Source organism: Dreissena polymorpha, chromosome 16 (genome assembly GCF_020536995.1).
Source record: "Dreissena polymorpha isolate Duluth1 chromosome 16, UMN_Dpol_1.0, whole genome shotgun sequence".
In the NCBI taxonomy this organism is placed as follows: domain Eukaryota; kingdom Metazoa; phylum Mollusca; class Bivalvia; order Myida; family Dreissenidae; genus Dreissena; species Dreissena polymorpha.
Genome location: NC_068370.1, coordinates 44289475 through 44305243, shown reverse-complemented (window position 1 = coordinate 44305243; position 15769 = coordinate 44289475). Strand labels below are relative to the sequence as shown.

At 35.7% G+C, this 15769-nt stretch overlaps 1 protein-coding gene across 3 annotated transcripts in view; it reads right to left on the bottom strand.

The window, feature by feature from the left end:
* The window catches only part of LOC127862641 (nuclear pore complex protein Nup155-like), a 76897-nt gene extending 61660 nt beyond the window's left edge, over positions 1–15237 (bottom strand). Inside the window, exons 1-5 of one of the 3 annotated variants that reach the window (XM_052401845.1) lie at positions 15112–15237; positions 7716–7887; positions 5544–5681; positions 2077–2173; positions 1685–1755 (exon numbers count right to left, since the gene is read on the bottom strand). In XM_052401845.1, coding sequence (XP_052257805.1) covers positions 1685–1755; positions 2077–2173; positions 5544–5681; positions 7716–7848 — 439 coding nt within the window. In that variant the 5' untranslated portion in view covers positions 7849–7887; positions 15112–15237. Of the gene's footprint in view, positions 1–1684; positions 1756–2076; positions 2174–5543; positions 5682–7715; positions 7888–14796; positions 14813–15111 lie in introns of those variants that run through there. The other 2 variants (XM_052401846.1, XM_052401844.1) reach the window with 2 other exon arrangements.
* Positions 15238–15769: the final 532 nt, after the last annotated feature.

Here is a 15769-nt window from a genome sequence, read left to right as displayed (position 1 = left end):
ATATTCTACCTCTTAACAAGCCTATATGTCTGACAAAAGATAGACTTTACGTTTATTTGTGTCTCAATTTCTGGCAATATAGCTGGCAATAAAGATCTGTCAATCAAGCAAAATGACACAAATATATACGCATTTCAAGTTTATGCCTGTCTACATATTGGTAACCTGCAAAATATGAAATTGTACTTCATGTAATCTGAATAGTCAAATCAGAAATGAACATGCAAAAGTTCAGTCGTTTCATATTTATATGAATAGTAGCAGGACTTACCTGATTATTTGTATAATCACACTTTCCGTATATAATCACATATTTCCTAACAATACATTACATCTGTCTTTATTGCCAATAATTGTTGCTAATTTCACCTACAAATGTACAGTTTGATTACTATACATTACAGATTTTAACAGGGCACTTTTGTCATTAAAAAAAAGATTTTTGATAAACAATACAAAGTAACAATGTCAATCAATATATTCATACATATTAAGTAACATGCACTTCAAAACGCGACAAAAACACGTTCCTTTTCTATGCAGAGATACATAAACAACGATGACATGCAGTGATCATTAATGAGTCTCTGTGTACACATCTTTTGCATATTGTATTTCATGAATTCAAATAAATCATGTCAGCTTCTAGATTGTAACACAGCCCATCTCAATTTCACAGACTGCTTTTCGCTTTAGGCCTGTACTTGAAAAGGTGTGCAAATTATTTACCCCAATGTCAGCTATTTCTAAAATCGCATCCTTATCAGAAATTATGAATTGTTTCAGACCAAGATAATTGTAAGTACACATGTATATGTTCATTTTACAAATAGTCGTGATTTGTATGACAGCATCTTTTTTACATTGAATAAAGTAGGCCAAAAGACAGGCCCCAAGCTGGTGTTCATATAACACCTTTGCCATTTCTACTTTGGTGAGTCGCCATGGCGTAGAGGACATGATGTCCACATAGTAACCGAGAGGTCACTGGTTTGATCCCACTGAGGGAGCATTCTTAACATCTCCCGCATAGAACCAAAGTACAGGTTCTAGTCTCAGGAAACAGACTCGAAAGTGTCTCAATAAGTAGTAAGCAGTTAAAATGGAATAGAGCTTAAATAAATAGGTCTAAACTAAACTAAACTTGGTGAGTGTTTATTTCTAAAACAACATGAGGTATAAAAACAGAATAGAGTGACAAATTCTTGACAATGGTGTGTGAAATATAATATAAACAAGCAAATTCGTTGAATTGATATCCCCCGCCAATACACTTCTGGACACAAGTATTTCTGGACAGATGAAGAACGCCAATGTGCATCATCCTCTTATCCATTTATATACTCTTACAAGTTTCAATGAAATCCGTCAAGGCACTTCCAAGATATGGCTCCGGACACACACAAAAAGTATTTTTTCAAGATACAAAGGGCAATATTTCCGTTATTATCCAATGGTGTACAATGTCATATGGCATGCATCATCCTCTTATCCATATATATACTCATACCAAGTTTCAATGAAATTCGCCGAAGCACTTCCAAGATATGGCGGCATGGCTCCGGACACAAAGTGCTGGACGGACGGACGGAAAGACGGAAGTGCTGGACGGACAAGGCCAAAACAAATCCCTCCGCCTATGGCGAGGGATAATAATAAAGTTTGCATTAAATAAATGTTTTACCTTTCTTTGGTTTGACTAATGCTGCTGAAAGAATTGTTTCGTTGATTCCATCAAAATAGGCTAGGTCACCTCTGAAAGGTTAACAAAATAAGGTTGTTAAAAATCAAAATAGGCTTTTAAAATAAAACATCATATGATTTATTGTTAATTGTTAAAATAGTCATATTTTACATAAACATCAATACTTTTTTAAGATTCCTGCTGCCAATTATTTAATAATCATTTAAACATTGGCACGTATTAATGCAAACCTGACTGCAAAATTTGTAAATTGCCAAAACTTTTGGAACACAAATGTCTAGCCCTAAATACTATTCCAAAGAATTTAAAGGTAGTACAGACAATTGGCTAATGAAATGTTAAGGCAGGAATGATGGCTAGAGAATACCTACCCATCTTCATATTTCCACACAAATATGTCGCTGTCGATGGAGAGCCATGCACGCTCAATCTCTGGAACCAGCCCCATCATGCAATTACACTGCATGCCTGATCACATGGGGTTAAGGACCGATAAGAGAACACCTTTCCAACTATTCTTTCATTTTATCAGAGTTCTCAGAATTTGTGTAAGGAACATGGTACTTTCAGTTGGAAAATGTTCAATAGTATTGTCACCAAATCCCAAAATAAGAGAAAAGTGTATAAAACGATATGAAAGGTTACAGAGAAATACAATTTTGAAATTAATACTTTTATTGTAAAAGTAGTTATTGCAAATCCTAACTTGCCCTTACAAAAACATATTATGAATAGACATCAAGTTTAAATTGTGTGTTAGTTTTGTTATGTGGAGTTTTTCAACTGTAATTCAGCCATATCACTGTGGTCAATTAACCAGCTTAAACTTTTCAATACTTGTTTTTCTTGAAAAAGAATTGCCCTCATTAATATGGCCCCAGAAGTAAAAACAGTGCAAGTAAATGTTAACTCTAAGGATGTTTCACGTACAGGTTTTTTGGCCACACAACCATCAATATAAGTTGTAGCAGTATAATCTGTATTAATGAAATTTACATGAAATGCCACTGTGTGCATGCAGGCAGGGATTCAAATCCCATTAAAGATGTTTTATTACTATTCCATCAACATATTACTGCTACAAGATAAATATATCAAGTCTGAATATTTGCGTTCTTTAAGTATATATATATATTTATATACATATCGATGGTCCCAATTTAAAATGACGAACCTACATTTTTGGCATTTCGCGATTTTGATACTGTGCAAAGCGTGAAATCAATGCACATATACCCCCAAAACAACAAAATAGTTAACCAATCGCAACAGCTCCATAAAGTCACGTGATGTAATGACGAACCGCAATTGCTTGAAGTCAAAATAACGAAGCTGAAAAAAATTGTTACGTCGGCATTTGTATGTTAAGGCAAATTGACGAAACGTAAACGTTCGCTTATCAAAAAATTAAATGATGTACATTTTATAGCATTGATAAACGCAAAAAGATATCAAAATAATATAAAATGTTGAGGTATTAACTTAGTAACTTGTGGCCGCAACTAATAGCTTGTTCCTACAACTTATTAAGTTGAGGTTTCAACATAGTAAGTTGTTCCTTCAACTTAATAACTTCTGGCCGCAAGTTACTATGTTATAACCACAACTTAATGTGTTGTGGGAACAACTTATTAAGCTTCGACCACAACATAGTTTAAGCAATCAGATAGGCCGTTTCATCTTTACCGTTTTATCACGTTTAGTACCTGTATACGCGTAATATTGTGCGCCGATTTGAGCACTATCCCTGTAAGCTATGGATCCCGGGATTGAGTCCCTGTCTGAGCACTTGCCTTGTTTGCGACTGGGTTCAGAGTTCCATCCCCGGTCTGAGCACTAGCAACGTACGCGTCGGGTCCCGGTTTCGAGTCCCATGTTTTTTGGATTTGAACCCGGGACCCTTCTTGTAAAGGGCGATTCCTCTGACCGGAGCTCGATCCCGGGAACCATCGTTTACGAGGCGAGTGCAAGATGCCTAAGTTTTCGACGGTCTGAAAATCTAATTAGGAGTTTTCGACGGCCCCGGGGTTCGAATCATAGTACGAGCACTAGCCCTGAAAGCTTTGGGTCTCTAGATCAATCCTCGGTTTGAGGATTTACCCTATAAGCGACGGCTCGAATTCCGATGTGAGAATTTGCACCAACAGTGACCGGTCCCGGGTTCGAGCCCCAGTCTGAGTACTAGCCCTGAAAGCTATGGATCCCGGGTTCAAGCCTGTGTCTTACCACTTACCCAGTAAGGGAAGGATCCCGGTTGCGACCCTCAGTCTGAGCGTTCGCACCGAAAGCTAAAGGTTCACACAGGGACTTGAACCAAACAGCCGTCGCTAACATACCATACTGAGCACTCGCCTTCTAAGCGACCGGCTGCCGAAATGAGCACAAGCTTTGTAAGCAACATTTCCCGCGTTCGAGTCCCGAAATGAGAGCTAGCCTCGCAAGCTATGGGTGTTCTGGTTCTAGCGCCGGTCTGAGCACTAGCCCTGTAAGCTATAAATCCCGCATTTTTCGGGTCCGGCGCTAAGACTAGGACTTTGATCAGGGTCCGTTCGCTTAAATGGCAAGTACTTAAACCGGGATTTGAGCCCGGGGCCCATAGCATACAGGGTGAGTGCTCAAGCAGGGCATCCAAACCAGGATCCGTTACGTAGGGAGCGAATGCTCAGACTGGGATCCAAGTCGCTTACAGGGAAAGTCCTTAGACTGGGGCTAAAACCCAAAGACCCATTGTTTAAAAAAGGGGGTATCAGACCTGGATTCCCAACCGGAATCCGTCGCTTATGTGCCTAGTTTTCACACCAGGGTTCAAACCCTGAACCAAGTCGCTAACTTGGCGATCTCTCAGATAGGGGCTCAAATCTGAAATCCATGGCTTACATGGCAAGTGCTCAGATAGGGCTCGAACGGGGGATCCATAGCTAACAGGGATAGTGCTCGAACCCGAGCATCTAGTAAAATAAGGGGTACTAATTGTGATAAAACGGTAAAGATGAAAAGCCCGATCTTATTGGTTAAACTTAAATTAGTGGCCTCAACATAGTTAGTTGGTCCCACAAGTTATTTAGTTGAGGCAACAACTAATAAGTTGTGGGAACAAGTTATGAAGTTGTCGCCACAAGTTTCTGAGCTGAGGCCTCAACTTAATAAATAAGTTGTTCCCACAAGTTATTTTGTTGAAGGAATAACTTAATAAGTTAAATGAAAAAATTACTAGGTTGAAGTTTTGGGAGCAAGTTATGAAGTTGTGGCCACAAGTTACTAAGCTGAGGTCTCAACTTAAACAGTTGTGGGGACAACGTACTTAGTTGTTTCCACAAGTTATTTTAAAAATTGTTCCCACAAGTTACTAAGTTGAGGCCACACTATAAATAAAGAATTGCGGTTGTCACCTCTGTTCCACCGTGTAAAACAGAAAAACACGCATTGCTTTGCTATATCTAACGGAAAAAATGGACAAATTTATTCTATTGAAACAAAATCTCTTACAATAAGCTGTCCAATTTGCCGAAACATCACATAAATGCAAGTCTAAATGACGAAGATACATTTTACAGCAGATTTATTAACTTAACGTCAAATTAGTTCCATACGAACATGGTTCATCATGCGACACTTTTAAAAATGTTTAAAATAATCTTTATTTGACTTTGTGCAAGAAATGTTTAACAAAAATACGTCTCCTGAAAACTTGTGTTTTTGTAGGTTCGACATTTTAAATTGGGACCATCGATATATATATATATATATTAATGGACAAAATTCCATTAACATACCCCTTAAAGTAATTGGATGAAAAAAGAAATGCATTCAAAACAAGCCACTGAGTAACCAAGGATACGTCCAAACTGCTCAACCAACTCCGGTGGCAGGGGGACCCTCTTGACGTGTGAGACCTCAGACAGCGCATCCAGACCAGTACTGGTTTCCAGCAGGCTGGGGTAGTCAAAGTCATGGAGACCGCTCACACTGGGCTGGGCTGAAACATGGAACATTTCAACAAATATTTCATGACTGCATTTATTTCACTTGTAATACATATACAACAAGAGATGTGTGTGTCAGAAACACCATGCCCCCTATTGCACTGCTTTGAAATAAAATTTCAATATATCACTTGGCAGGTTTAAAAATTATCTCCCTTTTAAAGCTTATTACTTCCCTTGGATTGTTTTTTTTAATTCTTTTGACCTTGAAGGATGACATTAACCTTGACCTTTCACCACTCAAAATGTGCAGCTCCATGAGATACACATGCATGCCAAATAATAAGGTGCTATCTTCAATATTGCAAAAGTTATGGCCCATGTTAAAGTTTTCGGACGGACAGACAGACAGTTCAAATGCTATTTGCCACCCTACCTGGGGCATAAACATAAATTATGCATGCCAAAAAAATACCAGCATCAGACCCTTTCTGAAGTCCATATTTTCTAAAACCCCCTTCAAAAATCTTGATTTAAAACTAGTGTGAGAGTGAGACAAAATACAAGGTCATTGACACAGGCTTACCGTTTTCATTTCACATGACTACGTGTAATCCTATTTATTCACGAATTCTATACCTTACAAATTGATATATGCATATACAAATACAGTCAAACCTGAGAATAGAGGTCACATGCCAACAAGGGTCAGACGCGACTCACCACAACTAAAAATCTTTCCATATTACACCTGAATATAACAGTCATCTGTCTATAGCGGACAACGGCCAGTATATTTCAATATAGTCATTTTTCACCTGTGCACAGTTGTCACCAAGCCTTTTTTCACCTGTGCCCAGTTGTCACAAGGCTCTCATTTTGAGCTGCCAAAAGTAAAGACTCAAATCAATCTCCATTGTTTTGTCTTACCCCTGGCACCTTTTGTGCGTCTATTATGTGGCTAAAGAATTTTATTGCGATAACTCCCTTTGATACATTAAATGCTACCCACTAAGGTGAAAGCAAATAACCAAATGTTTAGTTTTTTTATCATACAACATGTGCAAGTAACAATAACAATGTGTATTGATGAAAATAAATAGTCATAACGCAATGAGCTTGACGGCAATAGATATCGGTTATAAGGTGTCAACAACAACACTTAGCTGGCAAATGTTGTTATTAGCAGGTGATAGAAGGATTAGTAATCATCTATTCTGGCACAACCACAAAGACATTAAAATGCTACTTTCATAACTAAATTTCGACAGGTGTGCAAGTGGATTTTTTCATGTAAAACTTCTGTACTAATCATTGTTTTCTGTTTCTTTTATAATACAAATGATACAGTTTTGACATACTTTCAGTTTTAAACAGCAAATCCTCTTTTAATCCTATTTTAAATGTGATATAAATGACATGTTGTGACCTCTTTCACAAAATATCTTCCACATAACTTAAAGGGCGGAACGGTAATTTATAACTTTTCTTTTTGCGTCAATCGCGATTGACAGTCCCTTTAATACAAACAAGCAATTTACTAAATGCCTGGAGTAAACATCAATAGCATCATTCATAAATTAAAGTTTAACAATAGCTATGAATTTAAAATAATTTATCAATTTATAAGATAAAGATATTAATTTGTATTATTTAATAGACATAATCAATGTTATTTGTTTTTATCAGCAATAAGCCTTAGTTTATACTACAATGTGAGCAAACGACTGGGTGCGGTAACAAACTAACAATACTTCCAACTGACCAACCATTCAGCAATCACCTGTCTACAGTTGTCACTTTGGTCATTTTCCTTGACTGACCGCTGTTCTCAGGTTGGACTGTATTTATTAAAGTGTTCAAAAAAAAAAGCAAAGTGGAGCTAAAAATAGTGTGCATATTACTGTCATATTGTTATTCCAGCGTGGATTTTTGCCATTTAGGGCATTGGACCGGGCCCTTTGAATTGGGTAATATCTCATCATTTTTACTAAAAGTAGGAAATTTGGATGAGATTTTGTGAGCTTCCAAGTATTGAACAATTGATGACAACTAACACTTATTGAACATATAAAATCTCTAGTTACTGTGCATTGGTACACGAAGTAGTTCCGAGAGATCCAGGCTTGTCCTATCCTCCTGTAGATGTCTATCCACCAGTCGACCAGCTGTATCGAGCATGTCTTGGTGTGACAGAGCCGAGTGGCTTCCGTAAGACATTCTTGGTGTTTTATATCAAAAGTGGGCCATCAAATTTTTCTGAAAAAAGATGTTATAATTATGAGTAAATATTAGGGATGGCAACGAATATCCGAATATTCGGTCCCGGACCGAATGTTCGGATACTGTTTTTAGAATCGAATATTCGGAAGAAAAAAATCAAAGAAAAAATCGAGTAATTTCAAAGACTTTGTATTCGTGAAATTTGCTTCAAACATTGTAAAAAAAGTTGTTCCTGGTGTCATAATGTTTATTCCGGTAGGCGTGATAATGCATCGCTATGGTGATGACAGTATATCGGTCATAAATCCCGCTAATTGCCTAACAAAGACAGTCACTTTGTGTCAAAATTATGATAGGTGCAAATCGCGTCGGCAATCAAAACACCGACCTGTACTTGATCCAATGACTCGAATTACATTTAAAATTATCAAAGATTAAATGAGTAAAGGAATTGCCAACTTGGTGTAAAAACAAGTATGGAAATTAAAACACCAACCCGTCTTGGTCTAATAACTCGAATTACATTTAAAATGATCACAGATTAAATGAGTAAAAGTAGAGCCGACTTGATGTGAAAAACAAAAAAGATCGTATGGTTATAATCACGTTGTCGAATCAAAAAAGCTTTTAGAAAATAATTTATTCAACCTCTTATAAGTATTTGCGTATCGTATGGCCCAAACTTTAATTAATTACTCAATATTCAATCAGGTATTATACTTAAATAAACGTTTTTGGTATTTCGCCCTCATTTAATTGAAAATATATTAATTGCTACACGCATAAAGTAAATCTCTGTCCACGCAAAATGCCACCTACGCCTTCCGCTGCTTTGATTTACTAAATATGAATTATATGCCCGCATATTTCATATTAAGTATACTTTATTTTGAGATGTTGCATTTTTACTTGAATTTGATGATCTTAAGTGACAATCCCTATACCAATAGAGTTTCTGATTGACTGGAAGGTTGGCTGTAGTAAAACTGAATCTCTTGAAAATTGACACATTTGTACAAACTGGAATTGCACTGCTGTGCATGCTATCTTTGTCATGTACATGGTTTAGGAGTTTCTTGATACTTTATACAGTAGTGCAGTTGCAAAGTTTGGAATATTCGGACCACACAGGGATGTGCAAATGTTCAAACTTCAGCGGTTTTCTCTTCTATTCAGAAGAGTCCCTAGCCTAAAAATTTTGAGAAGAAAAACAGCTTAAATAATGATTTGGTAATATAAAAGCTCATGTCAGTTTCGTTTTAGGGGAAAACTGAGTGATTTTAAAGAAATTCTACACATTGGGGGCCTTTAATTAGCCTCTGTTATATAAAGTGAAAAAAACACACACTTTCATAAATCTTTTAACACAAAAAGACAACTGAAAATGTCAGTCATATCATCAGTGGCTTTGTGTAATCACGCAGGTTTTTTTTTTGGCCCGATTTTATAGCCGAAATTCGGCTATGTTCCCAATCCCAAAAAGTATACTTATTTCCCAAAATGTGGCATAAAATTCCCAATTTCCAAAAAAATATATATAAAAATTAAAAATAATTAAAAAAAAATTGAAAGAAGTGTCTTATGCGTATTTTATCTCAATTTTAATTCAATTACATCTTACAAAGAATAATATGATTTTGTTCTTTTAATTTGAATGATTATAAAGAGTTATATCAAATTTAGTATTTCCCTAATCAGTTGACTTTTCATGTGAAAAAAGGCTAATGAATTTATTTTCCCAATTTCATGAAAATGCCGATAAAATTCCCAATTCCAAAGCCATGGGCAATCTTCCCAAAAGTGGAGAAAAAACCCTGATATTATCATATTCGCATGCATTCATTACTTTTTAATGTTTGTCATGCTGTACAGTTTATTTAAAACAGCATGGAACTTAAATGGAAGACATTACAAAGCCAATATATTAATAGTTATTAAAGTAAGTTAAATACATCATTACACTTAAGTGTGCTTGTTTATATTTATATATAGAACAACTATCTCTTATGTGATTAAATGTTCCTTCCCAAAGCAGATTTTCACTGAACATTTTGCCTTTTTTTGCCAAAACTGTGCATAAAAATGCCCTTTTTGAATGAACTGCACCATTCCCCATAGCCCTCCTGAAATAAACACTGGCCTTAGATAATTTTTGCTGTGATGGCTCTGGGAATCCATATGCATCGATTAATAAACACAACTGCAGTTCTCTGCAGTGTTTCCTTGAATAGACTTTGTTCGTGACAAATTAAGATAAGCAATGAATTAAGTTAAACTTCAAAAACACATTAAAATTTCAAAATCTGTATTGACTTAGGCTTCATCAAAATCACCATGTGTATAAGATTGCTGTACTGCTACCAAGCCAAGTGATTTTGTTTGCTCAATTGGGAAAAGTATCAGTCCTGTAGCAAAAGATCTGAAATCTTCAGATAGTGAATAATTAGTATTTTAATTTGCTTGGTATTAAATGCACATACCATATAAAATATTCATGTACTCTGCGTTTGGCTTGAAATGTTCAGCTTTAGAGCTCATTTTATTTATTTATTTGAAGATAATGCACTTTTGGAATGAAATTAACACTTTTCCTTACTTTTGGGATTTTTTCTAATTGCAATAGGGAATTTTTTAGTTGTTCCTCAATCAAGAAAGTTCCTTTTATGGGTTCTTTATAAAGAGTGAAAAAATCATTGTAACCAATAGCGACACTTGAAACCGACAAACTTAGGATAGTTTTTCATGATGGTGGATAGAGTGTGATAGAAAAATAAAGTTAATACAAAGTAATTAATTTGTGCTTTCATGGTTCCATTTGCAAGGGCATGTGGGTTAGACAGGTGAACGTTGATAAGTTTTTCAGTTTCAGTGTTTGGTAGTCCTTGCATTGGTCATTTGCACCTTCGGAAAAAGATGGCGCATTGCAACTCTCAGCAACCCTTTTAAGTTGTAAAGGCTTTACAGCTGAAAATTTAATTATTGCAAATACCCTTCAGGCTAATGTAAAAATACGGAGCTCTAATGGGGGATTCGACCCACGACCTCCGGAGTGGTAGTCAGACACTCTAACCACGGCGGATAAAAGCCACAGGGATCTTTAAGAAAAAAAACCTACATACTATATAACAGTAATGTATACAAGGGATACAAATGTCAAATTTCCTGCACAACACCATGGTCTGAACAAAAGCAAAACAATCTCTTCCAAAAGCATTAATTACACAAAATAAACTGTATACCAACAGCAGAGACATTTATATTTCAGAAAATAATAAACTTGGCAATAAACTACGATCATTCATTAAATTAAAACGATACCTTTCATGCAAAAAAGCTCAAAAATCCTAACTGCGACACAAGTGTGCACAACTGAAAACTGATAATTCTAGTTGTAATTTCCATATTCCTTTAAAACTAACCCCTTTTGAACGTACATATTCATTTGCTAGTTTCTGTTTATAGTTAAATATAACTCAATTACAATTAATTGTGATATTTTGCTCGAAATTCATATAAAAACACTTCAATGTCACAATAACAATAGTCCACTTTCATTTTAGATACCGTACATCTTCGCTTATAAGACGGTTTGACTATAAGACGAGACCCCAACTTTAGGTCCCAGATCGGCTGTAGTTTGCTTGGCCTCGCTAATAAGACGGGGCAATTTTTTAAGGACAAAAATCGATAAAATTTCAAGAGTCAAAATTTGATGGTCGGCCATTTTGTTAGTAAGTACAATACACCATGTAAGCTTGTTATCGGATTCGTTCCCTGATTTACGTCGTCCTATTTTAATGCAGAGTTTATGTATATGAAAAAAAAATATTTTTGTTTTTCAGGTACCGTTACTCGACATATATGGCTATATATAACACTTATTCATTTATACTTACAATATAATCATTGTATTATTTGTTGGTGTGCGATTTCGCGTACTCTACAACCTTGAGCTTAAAATTAACGCCATATGACGCTCTCTTTCTCTTCATGGACATCTTTTATCGTAATGATCAATCAAGTGCAATATAATAGTTTGGAAATTATGATAATCGGTGCGTTATATATCTCAGATTATATGATTGCGTTCTGTAAGTTTGCAACCAATCAAATTACTAAACAATTAATGTATGCATCATATTGACCTATCAAATACAAGGTAAGTCACTTTATGTTTATTAGTGTTGGAGGTATAATGCCATCTGCATCAATTTATCCCCCAATTAACGGCTTAATAAACACAAGTATCGTCTGTCAGTTAGTCGTTGGCTATTTACAGCACCAAGCCATGTGTAAGCCAGTAAGGGGTCAGTACTATCTGTACGATTTATCAATAAAATTGCGATTTAACGGCTAGATAACGGTTACACATGTTGATAGTCAGTCGGCAATAAACAAACTGTCATCTTTGACAATAGTGTTTGCACAACAATTGGAGTTTTACGGGAATTTGACAAGTGTTTTTTTGCCACAATTATTACGGTGGTGTTATTATTGTGGTATACTGGTAATTAGATGCCCTGTTTTCTGTAAACACTGAAACAGGTGCTTTATTTTTTTTAAATAACAGGTACAAATTTCGAAGAATGACGTTCGGTTACCCTGCATTCCCTGAAAATAGAACAAAATATGCAAAACATTATTCATCAAAATGAAAGTGATACATTTAAATAAATAAACGTTTATTTTGGATTTTTACAACAAACGCTTCCAAACTAATCAAATTAATGACATAAGCGACCTAACGCTTATTCTTCACCGCCACAGTAAACACGATGCGCAGTACATTGCTGCAAATAGAAAAAATAATAGACCACTGATAACAGTTTTTACTTATTTATACACATGTTTAAAGAAATCTATATTTTTAATTTGTATTCGATAATAAACTCGCGAGTATTCCAAACAGATAGATTAAAACTAAAACATAATGATTTAAGCGGCGTATCTGCTGTCAACATGAAAGTAGTTTCTTTTCGTCACCAGAAATACGGTTATCACGTCGCAAAAATCGGTAAAAAAAATCAGTTTTTTCTGAGGACGCTCTTATTAGACGACCCCCCCACTTTATCCCTTAAAATTTCAGGAAAAAAACCCGTCTTATAAGAGAAAATGTACGGTATTACACTTTATGTATTTCAAAAATGCGATTTGATTTGTTAATTCTCCACTACAGGAAACAGCTAACCAATCACGTTGCGTGTTAAATTACTTAACAACTTGCATGTACACATGCTTGAAGATTGTAGATAATGTAAACAATTTAAAATTTACCGTGTTTTTACACATATGCAGTTACATGCCCAGTCCTTCCCTAAATTATAATTTATTGCCGGCAATGAGGTCCTATAATCATGCAGCCATTTCCGGCCCACACTGATTATTTCAGGCCCAAAAAGTAAAAAATGACGACGAAAGACAAAGATGACATATTTAACAATATTGTAATATTATCAGATTAATATACAAAGCATGCATTTAATCATTCAGAATTGCCAAGATTTCTTTATCATTTGTCTCTTCATCCTGGATATCTGAATCCTCTACTGAAGACACATCCTTTGACTAATCTTCTTTCGTTGGATATCCATCAGGCATAGCCTTGGGTGGGCGCTAAAAATTAAGTCGACGAAGACCATCTCCCTGCATCATGAGCATACAATACTTTATCTTTTTGCTAAGGTGTTGTAGGCTAGCATACCTTATAATATTATACTAGTCTTAAAGTCAATCCCAATGCTTTTGAGAGAATTATTTGGATGATTTTTTTTAATTATGGTAGAAAACTTTATTGGTCCTGTATGTAGGTGTGAGTTTGTTACGTAAAAACCTCATTAAATATTTAATTTTACATAAAACCATCGAATCTGAACAGCCATTTGTCTACAGCTGCTGAATGGTCATAAGCTGTAACATCTTCAGTGCTGAGTTTGATCATCATGAGAGTTTGGTTTGGCTCTTTCACCGAATTTTAATTGAAACGTTTTAAGATATTAAAAAATGAAATGAAAACAAAATCACAAGTTATATATCTGGATACTCTGTTTTCCTTCGAACTCCTGTGTATAAATTGTCAGATTGCTTTGAACTCCTGTGTAGGTGTTGACAGATCGCGGGAAGATCACAATGACCTGTGTTAATGCCCTGCTTGCTTACGAATTAATCGGATATAACGGGCACCAAAAGTATAAGGTATCGATTCTCTCCCTTTGGGAATCTACTCATATAGTGATGACGTAGTGTGTACTTTGCATTGACGACGCAGCAAAAATCTTCGAATACCGTATATGCAGGTACGTCATTCAAGAAATGCAACCAATGAACAAATGTTTTACATGATTGGAGTATTCATAAATAAATCGGTAAATTCCCACTTTTGCCATGAAACTTTTCTGGAAAAAGCTTATGGAATTCCAAATTTCGCCATAATTGTATTACCAGACACAAGGTCCGGCAATATTAGAATCATTTCCAGATTTTCCAAATTATTATCGAAAAAATCCGAGGACCGACGGTATTTCGGAAAGACTGCATGCCATCATAAAAGTTGTCTACTTTGATTCATAAATTATATTTGGATTATAAAACAAGGTAAAATTTGCTGAACTGCTCAGAATTATAAAATTATGGAACAAAATATGTCAAAGTGGTTGTGCACACTTTTGTCCGAGTTCGAAAATTTTACAGTTTTTCATGAAACTTCCGTTTCAAAGAAAACTATTTAAGCATTGACTGCTATAAAGATAGTTATATTCTGAAAGATAAATGTCTTGGCTATTGTTATATTGTTTATTTGGTGCAACTATTGCTGTTGGAAGCAATTATTTTGCTTTTGTTTAGATCATGGTGTTGTGCTGGAAATTTTACAGTTGTATCCCTTGTATATATATTTGTAGTATGTAGAGAATTTTTATTAAATGTCCCTGTGATAAAAGCTAGCTCTACCATGTCTACAGCAAGGCTGTTGGAAGTGACCTTAAATCACTGCACTCCTCCCCCTCTTAATGTTTCAAGGCCAGACATGCCCGCTACAGCATGTACAGTCACCTTGCTACTCTGTGCCATTATCATGATTATCATTAAGGATATTACAAAGTACAACATTTAAGTTGAAATCAAAACTGGATCGCGAAAATATGTGATTTGTATGGCAACATATTTTTCATTAACATATTATTAGATTCAATCTTTACTTCATAGTGTGATTTGTTAAAATGTTTGCTTCTATCGAGAAAATTGGAATGACAATTGTTTACTTACAATCGAAATCAAAATTGAGTAGAAAGCAACGAACCGCGGTTTTGTTTTTCCGGTCAAAACGGGTAAAACTAGTACCAAAGAAAACAGATTCCAAAATATCGACGGTTACATACCACTATGTAAATGCCTAACACTGTGATAATGCCAATCGCACATTCTCGGCCCTTTCCGTCAAACATCGGATAAGTATGATAATCTGCGAGGGGTACCGAATCAATCTGAACGCATCGGACAGTGGGCTACACCACACAGACGATCGCCGTTATGGCGGAATTGTCCGAGGACTCCCGATTGGTACCGAATGTGATAATGCAGGTCACAATATACTAAATAGTTTCCCTATATAATTCAATGCAAAAGCGACAACTTTGAGCGAAAATAGATTCATCATTTTGCACATAGAGACCCCCATAACCATACCTTTTCTTAAAGGCCATTCTAAGCGGAATCGATTTATGCAATAAAAAAGATATGTCATGTTCAAACCAAAAAAGAACTTGACGCTAATCAAAATCGACTGTTTTTGCAACTTTTTTTCTCGGTCGTTTCTTAGTGGAATGTAACCTTTTTTCAGTGCAAGGCTTTACCAAAGTCTCCAAGTTTATCATATTTCAGGGCTTCGGTCGTGAACACCTATTTATGCCCTACCATTATCTCC